Genomic DNA, 22,547 nt, shown 5'->3' with positions numbered 1-22,547 from the left:
ATCACATTTTAAAACAAAATTCCACATACAATATCTGACTGGATCCTCCCAAAGCCTGGTTTATTCCTATTGACAGAGGAGGATAACCTAATTCAAGCACACGGTAGGAAAGAGAGCCAAATTGAGATTTTCTGACTCTATCCCGTGTTTGCTATAATATGCCATAGAAGTCATGACTTTCCTTCTTCTATGATTATGATTTTGAGTTTGAATCCTAAGCTCACACAAGATGAATTTCTTAGGCTGATCCAAAAAGTTTTCCACCTAACCCTAATGATTTAATCATGGCGGATGATGTGTTAACACTTGCTCTACTCACAATTGTGATCATAGCAGATCTGAGATGAGCAAAGAGACAAATCAAGCAGGGATGTGGGGATCTAAGCCAAAACATCCTGATTGGCTTTGTAACATCACAGGTAATCTGAAAAATGTGAGAGAAGACAAAGACAAACAATTCTGCTTGCTTTATTTTTAATGTTTGGTCTGTGTATATGGGTGTTGGGGTGGTACATTTACATACAGGACTATATTAGGTCTCTTCCCCCTCCCCAAACAACTGCTCCCCAGAGTCAGTGGCATGAATCATCCATATGGCCATTCAGGGGCCTGGGGCACCATTACAGTTCATCCATTGTTCCCCTGGGATGGTGTTTATTATTCATCTGGCTGCAGAGGGAAGTTGAAAGTGTGAACTGATAAAGGTATGTTTTGGGAAAGAGGCTATATTTTGGGAAGGCCCGTGGCAAAAAATCAGATGGTTAGCAAAGAATTCATATAAAATAACTCCTTTTGCCTGGATAAAAAAGCAAAAAAAAAAAAAATACCATTAACATCTATGGTTCATTCAAAGAACAGAAATAAAAAATTAAACACATGAAAATCCCTTCTTGTTTAGTGATTTTTAAAACAGTATGGTTTCCTAAAGAATAAAGATACTACAAAGAGAGTCATCTGTTATATTAAAATAAATTTTCCTTTAATTAAAATATTTAACCACCTCTTAGGATGGCTATTATATAAAAAAAACCAACAACAGAAAATAACAAACGTTGGTAAGAAATGTGGAGAAATTGAGCCTTCGTGCATTCCTGGTGAGAATGTAAAATGGTGCAGTAACTGTGGAAAACAGTATGGCATTTCCTCAAAAACCAATCCAGCAATTTCATTTCTGGCTATATACCCAAAAGAAGTGAAAGCAGGGACTTGAACAGCTATTTGTACACTCATGTTCACAGTAGCCAAAGCTGGAAGCAGCCCAAGTGTCAACAGTGGAGGAATGGATGAGGAAAGAATGGTATATACACACAATGGAATATTATTCAGTCTTAAGAAGGAAGGAAATTCTGATTCACGCTACAACATGGATGAGCCTTGAGGACATTATGCTAAGTGAAACAAGCCAGTCACAAAAAGACAAATATTGTCTGACTTCACTTATCTGAGGTACCTAGAGTAGTCAAATTCATAAAGAGTGCAAGTAGGATGGTGGTGGCCAGAGGTTGAGGGGAAGAGGCCACGGGGAGTTAAGTGTTCAATGGGTACAGAATTTTAGTTGGGGAAAATGAAAACATTCTGGAGATGGATGGCATTAAAGATCATACAACAGTGTAAATGTACTTACGGCCACAGAACTGTATATTTAAAAATGGTTAAGATGGCAAATTTTATGTTCCGTATATTTTACCACAAGAAAGTCGTAAAAATAGTTAAGCATTATCTGAAAAATTATTAAACAAAAACTCTTTGTAAATGATACAATTGCTTTGATATTTTTCCACAATGAGATCTTTTCTTTCTTTTTATCTCCATTTTAGTGATTGGAAGAGGAAAATGGAAGTGACTCAAAATGGTGGTAAAAATGATCTTTCAACAAGATCAAACTTATATGTATACATGCAACTGTCCAGATGACATTGCACTTGATTGAGAATATTTTTTAAAACTTTTAAAACATTTTAAACGACTTACACGTAAGTGTGGCAAAACTGTAATAAAGGACCAATGTCAAATTTCTAATAAAATAAAAACAATACAAAACTACTTGGGAGGTATAAGCATACCTCATTCCTAAGTTATTTTTTTTTACTAATAAGTTAAAAAAACTGTTTTAGATGGTCTCCTCTGAGGTGACAGGGAAAGCAGAGGGCTAGAAACATAGGCTGCAATAGAATCATCTTGGGAAATTTCTTTTCAAGAGGCACATGGAATGTAACCCATCCTATCCTTCTGTGCTCCTCTAAGGGTTTCTCTATGGAGAATCACCAGCCCTTCCAGCCATGAGGACAAATGTGAGCATGTGTCATCTCATGGCATGTTGGGATACCAAAATGACTAAAAACACTAATAATGAACTATCAGAAAGAGGAATTAAGAAAACAATCCCAGGAATCCCTGGGTGGCTCAGCGGTTTAGCACCTGCCTTGGGTTCATGGCATGATCCTGGAGTCCTGAAATCAAGTCCCACATCGGGCTCCCTGTGTGGATCCTGCTTCTCCTTCTGCCTGTGTCTCTGCCTCTCTCTTTCTCTGTGTCTCTCATGAATAAATAAATAAAATCTTTTAAAAAATAAAAAAAAGAAAACAATCCCATTTATAATAATAGTGATAAACAAACCAATTTAAAAATTGGGCAGAAGATCTGAAGAGACATTTTTCCAAAGATATCCAGATGGCCAACAGACACATGAAAAGATGCTCAACATCAGTCATCATCAGGGAAATGCAAATCAAAAGTACAATGAGATATTGCCTCATACATCTTAGAATGTCTATTATATATTTAAAAAAAACCAATAAGAGATAACAAGTGTTGGCATGGATGTGGAGAAAAGGGAACCTTTGTCCATTGTTGGTGGGAATGCAAACAAGTGCAGCCACTATGGAAAATAGTGTGGAGGTTCCTCAAAAAATTAAAAAAGGAACTACTGTGCAATTCAATTCATTCTGGATATTTGTCTGAAGAAAATGAAAACACTAACTTGAAAAGATACATTCACCCCGATGATCATTGCAGCATTATTTATAATAGCCAAGATATGGAAGCAATCTAAGTGTCCATCAGTAAATAAATAGATAAAAAAGAACTATAGTATATATGAACAGTGAAATATTGCTCAACCACAAAAAGAATGAAATTTTGCTATTTGTGACAACATACATGGACCTCAAAGGTATTATGCTAAGTCAAATAACTTAGAGAAAGAGAAATACCATGTGATCTCTCTTTTATGTGGAATCTAAAAATAAATAAAGTAAAAAGACCAAGCTCATAGATACAGAGGCAAGATTGGTGGTTGCTAGAGGTGAGACCTGGGGGTCTGGGAGACATGAGTGAACAGTTTCGGTTTTGATTTTCTTTAGTTTAAATACGTTACATAAACAAACAAACAGACAAACATATAAGTGAAAGCACAGGTCTCCCACTGTACCAGCAGGGCAACTACCACCACCTACAGAATGTGTTTTGATCACTTTTACAACTCTTGAAACTTCTCCTCACTACCCATACAATCAACTATGAGACAAACAATCCAATGGAAAGTAAAATGAAGCTGAAAAAAAATCCACTGGGATCTTGGATCTCTTCTTCTTTTCTCCTCACATCTTCATCGATCAACTCCTACTAAGAATTATAGAAATTTAATGGCAAGTTTGAAGTAACTTTTGGGGGTACCCTGATTCAGCAAGGGTAAGTGGGATTGGGGTACAGATGTTGGCTGCTTGTCTTTTTAAAATTTCTATCTTCTACAACCACTCTAGTGGGTTGAATAAGAACCCCCTCGCCCTCTCAAAAAAAAAAAAAATATGTTCATGTCTCAGAACCAGTGAATGTGATCTCATCTGGGAAAAGGTTTTGCAGATGTAATTAAGGATCATCTGGTGAGATTATCCTTGATGATCCAGGTGGCAGTAAATCCAGCAACAAGCGTACTTCTAAATATGGAAGGGAGAAAGAAAACAGAGGAGAAGGCCACATGAAGACAAAGACATGAAGATTGGAGTGATAAACCAGAGCATGCCTGGACCCACCAGAAGCTGGAAGAGGGGAGGAACAGATATGCCCCCCAGGGCCTTTGGAGGGAGCATGACCTGGTTAACACCTTTATTTCAGAATTCTGGCCTCCAGAACTGTGAAAGAATAAATTTCTGTTGTTGTAAGCCACCTAGTTTGTCATAATTTGTTGCAGGAGCCACAGGAAACTAACAGGACCCCCCTTCACAAAAGTCCAAAATGCCTTTGTGCCTTCTTTCTCTGAATGTCTAAGTGCCTGTGTGGATGATGTTCAGATGAAGGGCGTAAAATCTTGTTGCATGATTACCTTTTCTGCACCATTTGTTATCACCCCAAAGCAAGCATTCCTGCTGGGATTGTCCCTGGCTTGGATACACAGAGTGGGGGATTGGTTACCTGAGCCAGTGAGCTGTAGTGGCTTTTAACCTGCCCCTGGAAGCAAGGTCAGGCACTACTCTGACCAGCAAACAGGGCGCAGATTCAGCAATATTTTTTATAAAGAATATATTGAATTTATATACTCAATGGGTTTGCCTGTTTCTTGTCCATGTAAGGAGGCCTGTTAGCAGAAGTAGAAAAACAAGACAAGCCCTGAACTCTCCCAATCTAGGAGAAAAACCCCCTCACTAGCTTCTGATGAGTTTCTAAGACTTCCCATTGGATTTTCATCTCTGCTCAAACACATACATATTTGATTTTTTCCTAGTGGCTGGATACAAAAATGTTTCCCACCTCTGCTCTCCACCTTTCGGCACTCAGCAACCGTGGACATAAAAGCCTGGGGCCTGTTTAACTCTGGACTTTAATAAAAAGAAAGATTAAAATGGGTTTAGCAATTGCTTGCACTTAGCCTTCGGACCACTAGGTGCCAGTGTGACCTCTCCCTGAGCCTGCCATAACTTTCAAGAGTGGATTTCCCCCAGAAACCAGCTGTACTGAGCTCCTAGCCCTAAGAAGGGCCCTCTGGATTCCGGTGGGAGCTGGAGAGCACATGAAGCCCCCTGGTAATTAAATGGATGGAAATGACAAGCAGTCATGAAAAGCAGCATGAATTTGAGCCTTGAAATTAATTCTCCAAGAGAAATGGAATCTTTCTTTCCCAGCCTTTTCTTTTTAAAACAGTAGGCTGGCTTCTCTCAGGGGGTCTCTTGAATACACTGAGATTCCTTTGATATTCGTGATCACTTTTAATGGTGGATTTTTTTTTAAGATTTTATTTGTTTATTTTAGATGGAGAGAGTGAGAGAAAGAGCGGGAATGGGAAGGGGCAGCGAAGGCAGAGGGAGAAGCAGGCTCCCCACTGAGCAAGGAGCCAGATGTGGGCCTTGATCCCAGGACCCCAAGGTCATGACCTGAGCCGAAGGTAGCTGCTTAACCAACTGAGTCACCCAGGCATCCCTTAACGGAGGATTTTTAAAGATGTGGTTTTATTGGAAAGAACATCTTCCTCTTGCTCCTTACCTATCATTTATCATTAATTTCTTGGGTATTATAATATTTGAAGTTTGTTTCATGCCTTGTATATGCAAATGTTTGTTTTGGTCTACATAAAACCTGGCCTGACGGTCTGCAGCATGGACAGAAAAGCACACCCGTGACTTTGCCTTGTTCATACACCTGCCTATTTCTCTACTTGGAATAATCTCTACCTGACGCCAAAATATTTAAAATGGAAAATATTAACGACCTATTGTTACATAGTAGTACACAATAAGTTCATATAACTATACTCACACCAGCTCTCTGAGGTAAGTACTACTATTACCCTTATTTTTTAGAGGAGGAAACTGAGGCACAGAGCAGTTAAGTAGCTCGCCCACAGTCACACAGCTGGTCGAGGCAGAGTAAGAGGCCCAGGCTCTTCTTTAAATTACCTCATTATAACTTTAGCTAAAAGGTGGGGGTGGGGGAAGGCTTAATGAATTCTTCTGAAGAGGCAGCAATTCATACAAGAGAGCCAAAGGCTCCAACCAAATTTTGCTTTTAGTTACTGTCACTGTGAAAGATTTCCTCAGATAATTTGTCGCTCTTTATCATCGTTTGTCCCTGTTTCCCAGGGTTCCTTCTGAGGAGGCGGGGTTGATGGCAGCATAGTAGCTTCCTTTCCCTGGTCTATGCAGAAATTTCACATGAATCTTCACCCCCTGCCAGATCTTAAGGTTTGGGGAGAGTTGAAATTTGCTCCTCCTCATCAAAAGGATGCCAGGACGAACTAAGTCATCTGTGCCCTCTAGGACCATGTTTCTGGTTCTGTTGCAAGAGTTCATTTAACACCAGCTGCACCAGGGGTTGGAAAGGAACGTGTGACAGGCCGTCTCCAGTTACGAAACAGCGAGTGACAGACACGTTTTTATCTGCTTATCACCCTTCTGGCTACAATGAGGCTGCTTCTGAGTGTCGGATGTCCACCTCTTCTGCTGTTTTCCAGCAGAGCTTTCTTTTAGTTATTTCAGCGAGCACAATCTATGCTGCCAGAATTTGCTGCTGTAAAAAATTACACATTTCTTTGAAAGAAGCTGTTACCGGACTCCTGTAGAATGAGGAAAAAAGAGGGCCTCACTGAGTGAGTCTTCCTGGGGCCAGGGGCTGGGTCCCCCTCACTTTTGGCTGTTGTATCTGCTCAGCCTGCAGAGTCCAAGAACTGTGGCACTTTCAGATGCCTGGCAGGGTGATGTCCAAGGGAATGGTTGAGTGATCCACCCCTCCCTCCCCCTACTAGGCTGACTTCGACAAGAAAAGTTCTATTATGTCCTCAGGATATTGAGTAAGAAGGGGGAGGTAAGGGGAACTAAAAAGTGTCTGTTCAGCCTGGACACTTCTGCTGACATTCCCACCAAGCATATGACATTTATAAGGGCAAAACCCAAACGAGGTCCTCCTGCCTGCCACTATGCTTCCAGGATACAGGGGGAGGAACCGAGAAGGCTTTGCTTCTGTAATCTGCTTGCACACCTGGGGCTGCTCACCTGCTGTCGATTAGGGAGATCCACTCCAAGACATGGCATATTTGCTTCTGCCGCTGGGAGGTGAAATGAGTGGTGATTGTATGAGCTGGTGGGGGTGCGTGTGGCAGAAAGCCCAGTGGTTTCACTCTTGTCTGCTATTGGTTAAATTTTTCTTCAAACTCTGTAAAAACTGGAGTATTCAAATTACAATCTATGTTGAGAGACTACCATTGGGACTCAGTGGGTTTTTGACAAATTGTTGTTAAATTAAACTCCCTTGCCTTTCTTTAATTAATGAATCGATCCATCAATCAATCTGTCCGTCAGTCACAAATAGGAAGCACCTACTGTATGGGTCAAGCCCTATGTTGAGACGAGAAAAGTGAGCAAGGCAAGGTTCCTCTTAGTCTTTGTAACCTCGTGGCAGTTGTGTTGGACACAGCCACTTTCCTCTCCCTGTAGCCTTCCATTTTTCCATAGCAGGGTTTTGTAAACCGTGGCCCATGTGCCTGCTGCACCTGCCCTATGGCTCATCTCACACAAGCTTTAAGCTGAGATTGGTTTTTACATTTTTTTTTAAAGATTTTATTGATTTATTTATGAGAGACACACACACACAGAGGTAGAGACTTAGGCAGAGGGAGAGGGAGAAGCAGGCTCCCCACGGGACTCAGTCTCAGAACCCCAGGATCATAACCTGAACCAAAGGCAGACATCTGCTCAACCACTGAGCCACCCAGGTGCCCCATTTAGCAATTCTTTAAAAATGTAAAAACCAGAGGCACCTGGGTGGCTCAGTGGTTGAGCAGATGTCTGCCTTTGGCTCAGGTCCTGAATCTTGGTTCTTAGTATCGAGTCCTGCATCAAACTCCCCACAGGGAGCCTGATTTTCTCTCTGCCTATGTCTCTGCTTCTCTCTCTGTGTATCTCTCATAAATAAATCAATAAAAAAGAAAATAAAGAGTTTCTAAAAAAAAAAAAAACCAACAGAAACAAAAAGAACAACAACTTACATGACAAAGACCATAGATAGTGTACAAGATTTACTATCTGACCCCTTTGTAGAAAAGGTTTGCCAATGCCTGTTCTATGGTAAGAGAACTCCTGTGTTTTAGCCAGGCACACAATTACACAGAAGAGAACATTTCCTAGCCTCTTGCCCCTAGAGGTGGTCATATGGCTAAGATTTGGCCAATTGGATCAGAGTATAAGAGATTTATGTAGCTCCTGGGTAGTGTCCTTAATCTGGGTCCTATCATGCTTCTCCTCCCCGCTGGCTGCAACACTGTGTGGGTCAGAGCCACTGTGGTTCACTGATGACTAGGGCAATGCTGGGGATAGCAGAGCCAGAAGACAGAAGGAGCCTGGGTCCTGGCACCAGGGAGCAACTCTACTGTCCTTGGATTTTGCTGGATGGTTATGAGTGAGGGAAAGGAAGAAAGTAGAGGATTATTAACTTTTTAAAGCCAGTCTTATGTTTATTCTCTTTCCCACCTACCTACCTCTGATGCCAAAGATGAAACAAAATCTCCCCAAACCCAGAACATGCCCTGCCTCCATGAAATGCATCTCTTCTCTTCTACTTTACTTGGTTAACTCTTACTTGAGCCCCAAAGCCCCATGTAGATGTCATCTCCTTCTGAACTCAGTTCCTCAAGACTGGGCAAGATGCCTTTGCTTTGGTTTCCTTGGTATCCTTTAGTTATTGGAGACAAGTCTGTTTCTCCCACTAGACCTTGAGCTCTTTGAGGGTGGGGACTCTGGCTTATTTGTCTTTGATCCATAGTTCCTAATACAGTACCTGGCACGCAGAAGGCACTTTATAAACATTGTTGAATGAATTAATTTATTACAAGTCAAGGGCAGCTTCCTGGTTTGCAGGGCATTTACGTCTTTTACACATTTATCCCCAGGAAATGGTAAATCCAGCAATTTATACCTCTGAGGGATAGAAATAAATTTTGCAATCCAAAATGGGAGGAGAAGAAATGTACACATTTACAAAGATTATACTTAAATGTTTGAGCATTCAAACTGAGTGATAGCTATGTTTGTTGATAGTACTGGAAAAGGTTGCAAATTTAATAAAAATAAGTAAAAAGCTAGGAGATGAGCTTGGAAACATAAGGAAATGTTCCTAAAATAAATGAAAGTGTAGATACTTATCTGAGTCTATCTTATATTGAGCTGATCTCATTGTTACATAACACTCACTTTTTTCGTATTTTTGTAATTCCATTCACTTTTTTCGTATTTTTGTAATTCCTCACAAAGAGATATACAATATTTGATATTAAATATCAGGTATTTTTATTATTTGATAACAATATGGTAATGATGACAAAAATCCCATTTGGTTCTCCCTGTGCCCCTCTATGTTATGTGGCTTATAATCAATATATGCCAAAGTAAACGCATTATTTTGGCCATAAGCCTGTTTTACTGTATGTTCTAGATACATGCAACCATTTTTGTGAAGCAGCAGATGAATGCAAGACTTTAAAGTTGCTATATGGCAATAGTATTCTTTCCCTTTCATTTAGAGGAAAGCATATAAAATATGAGAGGCACAGTTTTCTTCACACACAGTCCCTCTTGAGATGGTGTTAACAGAAGGTGGAGTTGGAAAGAATTACTTGCATTCTATTTTTTAGGGAAATCACTAATGTCATATTGGGTTATCATTTGGACATCTACTTCTCATTATTTTTGTGGCTCCTCCCTAGAGCGTTTCATAAATTACGAGGAAGCCTGAGCAATTACACAAAATAAAGTCTTTCAAAGGTTTCTTCACTTAAATACTAGCTCTTATGTTACATCTGCTGCAGAATTACAGCCAACACCTCAATGCTTCTGGATATTTTATGAAAGGTTGAGGAGCGCCCTCCCCCCCTTCCCGAGCAAGAGCGATTCAAAGAAAATGATGGTCTCCATGAATAGCTCATTCTTTGTGGGCTTGAATACCAGCCTTTTTCTTCCCCATTATGTGTAGCTCTATTGTGAAACACAAGGGAATAAAATACCATAGGGTGAAAAGTAGTGACAGGCAAATTTTCTACTATTCCTATGTCACCCCATCCTCACCTCTACCCCAGGTTGAGAAACCTTACCCTATTTCTATCTGGTCCATATAATTACTGCCTGCACCATGGGCCTGTTCATACCTATGGCCTGTCAATATGCTTGCTTTTCTGTTCTCTGAATGCTGCACTTACCGTTCTTGTACCTTAGCAACTGTAATATTTATGTCCTCTTAATTAAAAAAAAAACGACAGCTAATATTCTAATTCTTCAAGTAGAGACATGAAGCCAATGACCAGTCGAGCCACCTTTCAAGGAGAGGTGATCTGGTTCTGGTGCCTATGCCAGCTCATGTGCCATTCAACGTCTCCAGTGACTTGTTCAGAAAACAAATCATGAATGTATGTGTGAGTGAAAATATTTGGCCTCAAGTTATGTTTTAGCACAATCCTGATGGCTTCCCTTTCCACAAGCATCTGGAGGTAACATGAAGATAGACCAGGCGGGCTTCCCCATCCTGCTTATGTAGCAAGGGAGTGCACTTGGCAGGAGAGCCCAAGCTCTGCCACTGTTCCAGACTAATGAGCAGTAGATAAAGCACAAATGAATCCACACCCTTCCGAAATTTGCCATTGCCCTGCTGACAAATGTCCAGTTGTCAGGAGCTTTGTCTTTAAACCAGTCACAGCCTGATCACAGGCTATGCAAAATGTGTATTCCTAGAATGAGTTCACTATGTGATATCAAAAGTACCCAATGCCCAGACACACTGGTAAGTAGGCTGAGAATGGATCACGTAGAGGGAAGCCAATAAACAGATTCTGCTTATTTTCTTTCACTTTAACAGTTACTTCCCCTCCCTCCCCTCATAACTCCTATACACAAATAAGAGAAACATTACAACCTGCAAGGGGCAGGACTGGCTTCAGGCTCATGGGTCAAAAAAAAAATTGTTTTTCTCTACTTTCCTCCACCCTATCTACCTCTTACCTCACCCTCCTTCCTTCAATCTGTTCTTTATCCTTCTCGCGAAAGCAGAAAACTAGCTCATCAACACCAAAGGTTTTTCCAACTCTCAGCTTCTTAGATTCTACAAACACACTCAGAGTAAGAAAAGGTACAGGGACTTGAACAACTTCCAGGGGTTCTGCTATGTGGGGTTTTGTTAACTGGCAAAACCTTTTGAGAGATGCCAGCCATCTCTGAGAAGTGGACGTGCAAGATTTGTGCCGTGCCCATTTCTCCCCATCTCCTTCTGGAGGCTTCACTTTCTTGAGCTTCTGTCATGCAGAAGAGTGGTCACTGAAGATTTTTGATTGTGTATAGCTAGCAGTAAAATATATTTTAGCCTTCACCCCTAATATCTTTAGTGAGATGTCTTTTAGTGAGCCGTATCTATTTACCTACCACTCCATACACACACACACGTGTATCACTTCACAAATACACTTTACTAACCATTATAAAATGTAAACAAAAATAGGAAAGGTGAGATTTAAAAAATATCATCTAACAATTTCCGTTCATGTCCTACTGTCTTGAGTCTCCTTCTGTTGTATTCACTCCACTTTGGAGAAAAAAAAAAAGAGTAGAAAGAGAAAACCAATGCACTAGAAGTAGGCAAAGGGCATAGGGATGTCATGGTGTTCCCTACTGTCTGGTCCCACCCATTCAAATGGGTTTACAAGTACTTTCTTTGGCATGCAAGTGCCCCCAAAACTTCTCTCTGATCTAAAGCCTGTCATCCCCACCAGTCTGCCCCAGCTGTGTCATCTCTACTGGTCCACGTGTTCAGTTATCCACTGTTGCTTTCCTGACCAGGTAATCACCTAAGAGACATCTTCACCTGAATGTCCAATTGGCATTGCAGACATTCATTCACACAAGACCAAATGGAGAGCTGAGAATCAACTTTAGACTCACTTCTCTGACTCCTGTGTTCACATTTTAGCACCGTGTCCTGTTGCTTCTATGTCTCAAGGGTCTTTGGAACCCCACTTGCCCATCCTCTCCAGTACGCTGCCTTCATCACCTCCTGCCTCTTTAACTGCAATGGCTTCTTATGAAATTGTTCTGTCTCTAATCCTTTCTTCCCGGGGCTGTCAAGCATGATCTTCCTATGATCAACTGAATCATGCCTCCTGAAAGCCCTTCAGTGGCTCTCCAACCCTTCAGGAAACAAAATCAAAACTCCTTAACATGGCATATGAGGCTTCCCATCATCAGTCCTTGTCACCTCCCATCTCCCACTGCATGAGGCATAGCTTCTGCCACTCTCATTTCCATAACTTATTCCACTTCTTCAACTGGGACAACTCAATCTTCTTTAAACTCTACACCGAGATTCCTTCCCCACCAGTCTTCTCTGATCCTCCCCCTGAGCCGTTCAGAGTATTCATTCCAACAGGTGTTAATGTTTAATGTCTAGGTCCATTTGAACTTGTCAGGGATAGGGCCCAATTCATAATTTATCTGAGTTTTTAGACTAGCAGTCCTCAAAGTCTAGTGTTCAGAAGAATAAGGGAGGTATTTTTAAAAATGTGATTCCAGACTGAGTAGGTTTAGAATAAAACCCAGCAATCATGCTTACACCCGCTTCCTCTCCCAAGTGATTCTCATCTAATTCATTCCGAGAGTTTAGCAGTATCAGTGCTGAGGCCTATCAATAAATAGCAATGAAAGAAGGAATTCTCTTTCTCATCTTTCCATACTTACTAAGCAAATGCACTAATGTGAGCTGAGGCAAAGACTATACTGACTGTGCTTTTGGGAGTGGGACTTTGGATGGACCACATCCGGGTGCAGAGATCCACCACAGAGCATGAATCTGGCCTGTGGATCTGCTTGTGTTGCCTATGTGTGTGAGGATGCATACACACATAGACACAAATTCATATAAATCACATTCATTAGCAACAATTAAAAATAGCTTTGAAAAACATAAAAACGTATGGAACTCTTCCAGATTAAAAGATTCCAAAGGAATATAATAAAATGTAATACATACAGCTTGATTGGATTCTGGTTTGAACCAAAAAATTAGAATAATTTTGGGATGGTTGGAGATATTTTAATATGGACAATTAAACGATACAAAACTTTTTACTTTCCTTAGGTGTGATGGTGGTATTATGGTTAAAAAAGAGACTGCCCTTGTTCTTAGGAGATGCATGCTTAAATTTTTAGGGATGATTGTCATAATTTGCACAAATTACCTTCAAATTGTTCAGAAAATTACTTATACATATAGTGTGGCCAAGTGTTAACAATTGGGTGAATTTAGCTGGAGGGGAATATAGTTGTTGTTTGATGTCCTATCACTTAAGATTTTTTGTAGATTTAAAACTTTAAATAAAAAAATGGGGAAATGTAAAAACTAGAGCGATTTCACATAAACATTCAGATTTGTGGCTTTCTTTGAAAAGTCTGATTTCTCAGTGCAACAATTAGCTGGAATTTTGCCTGGACTCCATCATTGACTGTGACTACTTGGCTCATTGAAATCGCCTGCCTGGCCCCAGGAAGCATTTGATTTGTAACCCAAGAGCCCTTGAAATTCTGCTGGATTCTCTTCATAGGATTGTTTTTTTTTCTCTCTCTCTCTCTCTCTTTCTCTTTTTTAAGGATTGTTTCTCTTGAATCCAGTAAGACTGACCTAAAGTGCCTTTTGCTGGAGAAGAACTTTCACCTTGAGAAGCCTCCATGGGAACCAGAAAATGAAAGTCTTGAGCTAGCCATGGATGATCTGTCTGTTCTTGACCCCCATACAAAGCCTAGAGCATCTCTTCCAGCATCCACAACCAGAGCCGGATGAGGTGAAAGATCTAGTCAGCAGCAGTGGGTGACTCTTAACTGGAGTGGCCATTATCTCTACCTTCTAGGGTTTGGGGTCCTAATCACACAAGTTAATATGAGCAGAACTGACTTTTGCTGGCACACAAAAGAGCAACATTAGAAGAGTTGCAGTGAAATCATGATGGGGACTGCCTTTGGGAAGCCCCAGTGGGAAAGAGACTGAGGAGATTGATGACTGATATCAACTTTGTATTTATGGTCTATTCGTTTTGTATTAGAGAAAGCTTCTAACACATATGACAAAATTCTTGGTCCTGGGCCCACTGGTCACTGTTATGCATTTCTTTTGCTTTTTTTGTATTTTAAAACTTTCTCAATCCCCCCCCCCCCCAAAAAAAAAAACACCAAACCAAAATGTTGCTTCTGCTTCACAAGGGATAGAAAGATTGACACAAGTGCTCCATGCCACAGACATACCAACTTTGGAAGTACTGTCACTGATGGCAATGGGCTGCTGGCCTCTGTCAAGAACTGCAGATAGAGGAAGTAGAATCATAAGGCTCCAGTTTTCCTTCATACTAAGAACCACAGATTTTAATTTTAAATCACCAGGGTCAACATTTTTTGACATGGCATTTCCCCTTAATTCTGCAGCAGCTAAAAAAAAAAGAGGCTAGCAAAGGAAAAGACAAGACAAAAAACGTATGAGACCATATATATATATATATGATATATATATAAATATATATATATGATATAATTTCTTTTCTCTCTCTCTCTTGACTCTGGAAGCTAAGAAAGCAAGATCCCTCATTTATGATGTAATCTCCTCTCTCTTTTTTTATTTTGGAAGCTAATAAAAATCGGAAAACACCAGTACTACAATTGATGACTCCTTTGAGATTTAGTTAAATGTAGCCTTTCCTCACTGTAAAATGGGAATGGTTCTTTTTGCCCATTCTAACTTCAGCAACACAAGAAAGTAAAATGGGATGGCATAGGGGCTTTCTCTTGTGGGAGCATCATGCAAAGCATCTCAGTTCTCTGTGGGACAGGGTGTGGCTGCTTCTCAAGGACTGGACAGTCTTGATTGGATGTCCCACCTCACTGGCTGAGCTGGGGCTGGGCTTGGGGCTCCAGGAATGGTGAATGGAGTCTTTTAGAGGCCAGGGGCCGAAACTCTCTTACTAAAGGAGAGACTTAAAACACCAGTAGGACTAAGGACCTTCCTGGGTTGGGACTCAGTGTATATATCATCCCCTAGGTTGACAAAGGGAGAGAACTGGCTGTCTGTGAGTAATGCTAAGCTAATTTGTCCCACAGGCCCATTCTCTGCAATGTGAAGTCAGTTTGCAGATGATCTAAGCTCTCCCCTGGGCTGAGCCAGTTTGCAGATGATCTAAGCAGAATGAGAGCTCTAAGCTAACCAAGAGGGGTGGCTTTGGGGTACATCCTTGGGTATTTACTTTTGATATTTCTGTTTGTCATACCCTAGGGATATAATACGACTCACTCTATAAAATTAATAATGGTAGCTACCTTTTATTGGGGGATTAACATGTTCCAGGTAAGGCACTCAGGACTTCATATATATTACCGAATTTAGTCCTCACATTATTATTATGTCCATTTTATAGATAAAAGGCACTCAGGATTAGAAACATAAAGTGAGTAACCTAAGGGGCTAAAGAGGCCATTAAATTTAAGTTTGTGTGATGGTCCAAATCCACTTTCTTAAATATACCCAATGGCATTCAAACCCGGCTTTGCAGAATAACCTAGGGTACTTTTAGCAAATGCTGATGGCCAGGCCCTGTGGTCCAGTTACAACACAGTGTTTGGGTGAGGTGCCTGAGCATCTGTTTTCTTGAAAGCTCCTAAATGATTCTAATGGTCAATCAAGATCAAGAATCTCTGAATCACCTTATACTACTCCCAATGTAACCTAAACATCCTATAGTGTGGTAGGCAAAATAATGACCCCCCTGTAAAGACGTCTACCTCCTAATCCCTAGAATGTAAATATGCTACCTTGTATGGAAAGCGGGGAATTTTCAGGAAAGCAATTAAGTCAAGGATCTTGAGATGAGACTATTTTGGACTATCCAGTTGAGTTTAATGTACTACTATAATGGTCTTATTAAGGGTAAAGGGAGGCAAGAATGTCAATACTAGAGTGATACAGCCTGAAAAAGACTATCAGACATTTTGGCTTCGAAGATGGAAGGAAGCCATAAGTCAAGGTGTACAGGCAGCCTCCAGAAGCTGGAAGAGGCAAGGAAATGAATTTTCCCTGAGAGTTCCAGAAAGAACACAATACAGATTGAACCTTGATTTGATTCAGTGAGACCCATTTTAGACTTCTGACCTACAAAACTATAAGATGATAGATTTGTGTTGTTTTAAGACATGAAATTTGGTCTTTCACTTATACTATAAATGATACAGTGATATGTCAGAAAATTTTACATATGCTTGATGTCTATTTATCCAATTGTCCATCCACTTGCCTGCCCATCCATCCACCCATCTACCCATCTATCCAGAAAACATTTGCTGAAAGCTACTAATGGTGCTTGGCACATGGCAGGCATGGAATAAATGTTGAATTAATTTTTGCACCTGAATACCCTGAGTACCTTTCAGGCTATAAGGCATTGTCTGGTGCAGTGGTCAAAAATGAGTAAGACAAAATCTCTGCTCTCCAGAAACTCAGGGCTGTTTGGAAGACAAATGGCATATTTCTGTAAAATTCATAGAACAATGACTATTACAGGGCAGTATGCTTCAAATGCCAAATAAGCGGGCCAGATGTGAGAAATTATCTGTTAGAATGATTCAGAAATGCTATTGAGGCAGCAGAATTTGGTGGAATGGGAGACCAGGAAAACTGTGTAGAGACTGGGAAAAAAAGTGCTAATCAGGAATTGCTCAAAGGCTACGTTATTCTCAAAATTCTTCTTACATGGTTGGGAGGTGAATGGAGGTACAGCCAAGTGTTTCACTTTTACAGAGACAGGAACTGGTGCAGGGGAAGTCTAGATTCTCACAGAGTCAGCATTTCCCAGTTGTACTCCATTCCCTCGGACCACATGGCCATCAGCCTCATGTGGGTTGCTGTTGACACGGCATCTAGGTAAGGTTTGGTCACTCAAGTAGAAATAGATTTTTCCATAGGTTGTAGGACTTGAAAAATGATTGTAAGCAAGGTGTGAGATAGAGAGAAGCTACAGGGACACAGAGAAGAATATCATCGAACCAGCCTTATTCTGAGCTCTTGGGGAATGGATCAGCCTATGACAATTAGGAGTGATGCACTTCCTCTGAGCCAAAGACAACAGTGGTTGAAAGAAGGAGACTAAAAGCTGCTTGTCTGAGACACAGACACCCACCCACACACACACCCACACACACCCCCCCCCCACACACACACTCACACAGTTTTCCCAATGCCCTTTAGCAATTTTAATTGCAATGGACATCAAAGGGGTGCCTGGGTGGCTCAGTGGTTGAGCCTCTGCCTTCAGCTCAGGTTGTGATCCTGGGGTCCTGGGATCCAGTCCCATGTTGGGATCCCTGCAGGGAGCCTGCTTCTTCCTCTACCTATGTCTCTGCCTCTCTCTGTGTGTCTCTCTTGAATAAATAAATAAAGTCTTAAAAAAGAATGGACATTGAAGCATTTTACAAAGGGAATCAATTTAATATAAACTTTCCTGATATTATTAGGCCATGTTACCTAAACATATACATCATATGACACTTAAACACAGTAATAAGCCAATGGGGAGATGAGTTAGGGCTCATTTGGACACTGGTCTACCCATTCTCTTTGCAATAACCTACATACGCTGGGCAGCAGGTCTGAGAAATGGTATCTGTGCCCTGTTACTACACATCCAACCTCAGCCCAGGCTGCCAGCAGACCCAACCATCTCTTTAAAGTAAAACTGAATCCTTATTTCCAACCATTGTAAGTGTGGCATTTTAGAGTAAATATTTTATGAAACAAAACAATTTGTATGCAACTGGAAAAAGGCTAGCAAATATTTGGCTGACAAATGAATGGTTTGGTTTATGAGAAAAGAGTAAAGGAAAACGTAGACGTAGCCTCCAAAAAGCTGTGGGTAATTTAGCTGATTGGATGAAGAACCATGGTCAGCATCATTAATAGAGTCTGACCAGCTTAGAAACAGGGCTCCGTTTGATCTTTCTCTTCTTGAGTTAATCATTGTCTGGAGCCCATTTACCTTACATCAGTCCTTGCTATAGTCTAGAGCAGTGGTTTCAAGATCACTTTGTATACTTAAAAAATTATTAGAAGACCCCAAAGAGCTTGTGTTAATGTACGTATTGAGACAATGTTCATTTATTTGATTCACTTTAAAAAAACAGTATTAGATCATTATGGATAAACACGAATAACACTTTTATGAAAAATATGTTTTCCAAAACAAAAAATTTAGGGAGAGGCATAGCACTGTTTTACATTTTTGCAAATGTCTTTAATGTATAATAGAGAACAGCTGCACTTTCATGTTTGGTCTGCATTCAGTCTGTTGTGACATAATGTTTTGCTTCAAGTATATGAAGATATGGTCTCACACAGATATATAGTTGGAAAAGGGAAGAATATCTTAAATGCCTTTCCAGATAATTATGCAGCACCTGGAAAATTCCACTGAACATTCATGAGAGAATGAGAATGAAAAGGACAAATAAAGTCTTAGTATTATTACGTAGATAGTTTTGACCTTGTGGATTCCCTGAAAGGGATTTGGTGATCCCCAAGGGTCTTCAGACCACACTAAGAACCACTAAGAACCACTGCTCTAGCGCTTCTGCTGGTGATATGCACCAGACTTGTTTCCAGGGGACAAGGGCTTTCCTTCTATCTGTGATGATTCTTCAAGTAAACTACCTGTGGACTCCAAATGCATGATATCCACGCTTATTTCTAGGCGCTCTAACAGAATTTTCTACCTGGTTCCATAATTATTACCCCATATTAGTCTCATTTTGCATGAGCTTATGAGGAATCTGAGGAAAAGGTTACTCATCAAAATTGTTTTGGTTTTAATTGTATTTGTGTCTTTATTATTATCTATATTATTGATACTTAACAGAATTGATTCCAGGCAAGGTTACACATTTGCTAATCTTAGTTAATTTATGTATGTAAAAGTATTGGTTGTCTTTTATGGGGCTGTGTCCTAGGTAATGGAATTGTAAGGCTGAATCAAACAGTTCTACTGTGCCAGGAAGCTACTGTCCTTGAAATACTAAGGTACTTACAAAAATCACACAGTTCATAAACAAAAACTCATCAGTTTAAATTCGTTGGAAGACAAGAGACTATAGTGGCTTGTGGGGCAATGGAATTGCTGTCCTGTTCATATTACAATGAGGGGATGGGGCAGGAATGATGGCTACCAGAAAGCCGGAAATGAGGAGGGGATCACGGATAACACCCCAAGGAACAGCTTTTCCTTTCACAGTCAGCACAGATCTTAAAAATATTTTTCTTGAGAAATGAACAAAGGTGACATTTTTACCCTTTGGGCTTAGAAGCAGGTCAGTGCACATTTCGAAAATAAATAACTCTTGGCTGATTTGATGCAGATGTTGGCCACAGCTGTCCAAGCAGGGGCAGTGGGGGTGTCAACAATTTGCCACAGATTTACATTGAACATTTTGGCAGAATTTATGAAATGAAGACTGCTTGTTTGTAGGATAGTTGCTCTTTCTCTTGCTTAAATCTTTACTTAAAAAAAAGAGTATGTTATGATGTCAGATCACTGAGCATCTGTAAAGAGACTTCTTTAGTCTACAAACACATATTAAACATTTTTTGAGCACTTATTAGGCACCAGGTGTTACACTGAGTACATAAAAAGATGAAATGAAACCCTAACTTAGGATAACTACTTTATTTACAGGAATGTGTAGTTAGTATATTATCAGCTCCTATCAAACACATCAAATATATATTTCTCAACAAAACTCTTGATGAGCTTCTAGAGAAGTCCAATAGGATTTTTTGTGATGTAGAAATGTTCTATATCTGTGCTGCTCAGTATGGTTAATCACCTTCTATTACTGGGCACTTGAAACGTGGCTAATACAACTGAAAAACTGTATTTTAAATTTTATTTAATTTTAGTTAATTAAAATTCAAAAAGCCACACGAGGCTAGCAGCTACAATATTGGATAGCATGGGTCTAGAGGATCAGAACTGTATAATAAGCCTTTGCTTTTTAAACCTGTCAGCCACGTAAATTCTAATCATGTAATAGGATTTGAAATGATACTTTTATATGAAATAATATTACTCAATTGCTATTAAGGTTTAAATCTGGGTTAATGAGAAGATTACTCATTTTGCTCTGAAGTTAAGAATAGATTTAAAAACAACCACTAGAAGATTTATGGGACTAGATTTCTAATTTAAAGAAACAATATGCTTTGGAAAATCTGCTGGACATTCTGGAACTTCATAGGCTAAAGAAGGCATTGGGGCTTTTCGGTGTTATAATAATCTATAAATTGAAATATTAAGGTATCAGAGAACTTTTGGAAAAGAGTAAAAGAAAATACAATAAATAAAGCTCATTAAAGCCAAACCAACCTCTTGAGGAGGAACTATAATGCTTTCGTAATAATTCAGCAATTGAGATGTTATATCCATAGAGACATAGTAACACCTGAGGAGGATACAGGTTTTGCAGTCAGAGGTTCTCAGCACTATTGGGAAAATAAAGAGAAAAATGCAGACAGCTACATATCAATGCAAGAGAACAATAAAGAACAATCAAAGGATTATCATGTGATAGCAAATTATTGTCAAATTAGAGGTTTGGAAAGAAATGTGGAGTTCAGAGAAAGCTTGGATTCACATTGGATGAAGGCAGTAGAAAGAGTGTGTTGTTTGAAGTCAGGCTGAGATTTGCAATCTTAGCTCTCCATCATTTGATCAACTTTTCTCCTTGGCCAAGTTACTTACCCTGAGTTCAACTTTCTTATCTATAAAATTGGAATACTATTAGCTAACATGCAAGGTGTCTGTGAAGGCTGGCATAGGACCTAACACATAGTCACATACTCAAGACCACAAGACTACTCAAGTAGTTACAACTACTCACTACTACCACCAGGATCTTCTGGAAGCAAAACAAATATAAGATATGTGATGGTGTTGGTGGCAATCAAAGAATAAATGAATTTAAATTGAATAGAGGTTGTTGGAGGAAATAGTAGGAAATAAGTTGAACAGGTAGGATGGGCCCACATAGTTTTTTTTCTTTGAAATTCTGGCAGAAGAATTTGGGTTTGACTGTCATAGGTAATGAGAAAAATTGTAGGCTCATGCCAAGAGTACTGAGTAAGTGGTTTAGGCAGTGGCACCATTAAAGATGCCTCAAGAGAGGTGAATACACAGTCAGGAGGATGTTATAATTATTCAAGTAGGAGGTAATGATCTTGAATGAAATGGTAGCTGCAGAAATGGAAATAAAGGGGTAAATATACAAGACATTTTGAAGAAAGAATGCATTAAATTTGAGCTTCCCAGCCTGGGTGCCCTGCTGTTATAAGTGAGTTGAGATACTGATGCATGAATGTCTTGGGGGCTGTGGGGATCACCCTACCTCTCACCAGGCAATGACTTCCAGACACAAGTAGCCTTTTTTGGCTTGCTCAATCCATCTAATATCATCATTTCCCGTGTGGGACATGACATGAAAAATTCTGAAAATCACTGAATTCAAGTACTCAATACCAGACTTGATGTAAGGAAAGAAGTGAATCAAGAGTTCAAATGACAGCATTTTTATTCTTCAAGACAAGGCGGATCATTCTGATAGAAATGGTATAAGTGGGGAAAGGAACTGGTTTGGACAATTTTGCTTTGGATATTTCTGTTGCTGTGAATATGGAATAGTCATGTGAACAGCTAGTTGGGGAGAGTAGAGCAAAGAGGAGAGGTTTCTAAAGATGGAGATTGCTTGCATTGATAATGGAATACAGTGAACTGCATTGGGCTAAAATACCACCCAGAGGATATGTAGTCCTAATTTGCTATTAACTTGTCTGTATCCCCTCTGTCTCTAGGTCTGCTCTATTAACTATTTTCATCTTCATAGAGAAGCTTTGTGATATTTACAAATTATACAAATATGGGAGGAAAAGCCAATGCATTGGCTGATATCAAGATTCAGAATGATTTTTTTTTTTAAGATTTTATTTATTTATTTGCGTGTGTGTGTGTGAGAGATAGAGATAGACAGAGAGACAGAGAAAGAATGAATGGGAAGAAGGGGCAAAGGAAGAAGCAGACTCCCCACTGAGCCTGATGAGGGACTTGATCCCAGGACCCCGGGATCATGAACTGAGTGGACGGCAGACACTTAACCAAACGAAGTGCCCCGGAATGATTTTTTGACCCTATCCTAAGAGAATAAAAATAAACAGGTGTACCCAGCAATGCATAGGGACTTGGTGCCACTGAACTATATGCTTTCTGTAAGAGAGTACTGTGTAGGCTTCAAGGAAGCCTGAGAAAGAGAAAGGAATGTTTTAACCTTCGTTATGTGAATTTTTCACTCTTCCCTTTGTGCCTCTCCTAAAGGAGTTACCTGTAACTAGGCAAAGATCCAAATATTTAATTAAGCTAAAATCTATTTGTTTGCGATACTGGTGTGGGCCAATCCACCTGTCTACTGAAGAATGGGCAATAGAGAGCAGCTATTGTATGAGGAGGAAGCTAGAAGAGAACA

General features: G+C 40.0%; 1 protein-coding gene across 3 annotated transcripts in view; it reads right to left on the bottom strand.

Annotated features, from left to right (window-relative positions):
• The window catches only part of FYB1 (FYN binding protein 1), a 146,434-nt gene that overhangs the window by 101,769 nt on the left and 22,118 nt on the right, over positions 1-22,547 (bottom strand). The window contains exon 2 of one of the 3 annotated variants that reach the window (XM_072757046.1): positions 320-424. The exons of the other annotated variants lie outside the window; for them this stretch is intronic. Within the exon in view, the coding sequence (XP_072613147.1) occupies positions 320-424 (105 nt within the window). The remainder of the gene's footprint in view (positions 1-319; positions 425-22,547) is intronic. 3 annotated transcript variants of the gene reach the window in all.

The sequence above is a fragment of the Vulpes vulpes genome, chromosome 4, assembly GCF_048418805.1.
Source record: "Vulpes vulpes isolate BD-2025 chromosome 4, VulVul3, whole genome shotgun sequence".
NCBI lineage: Eukaryota > Metazoa > Chordata > Mammalia > Carnivora > Canidae > Vulpes > Vulpes vulpes.
Note: the sequence above shows the minus strand (reverse complement) of the source record. Positions and strands in the feature narration are given on the sequence as shown.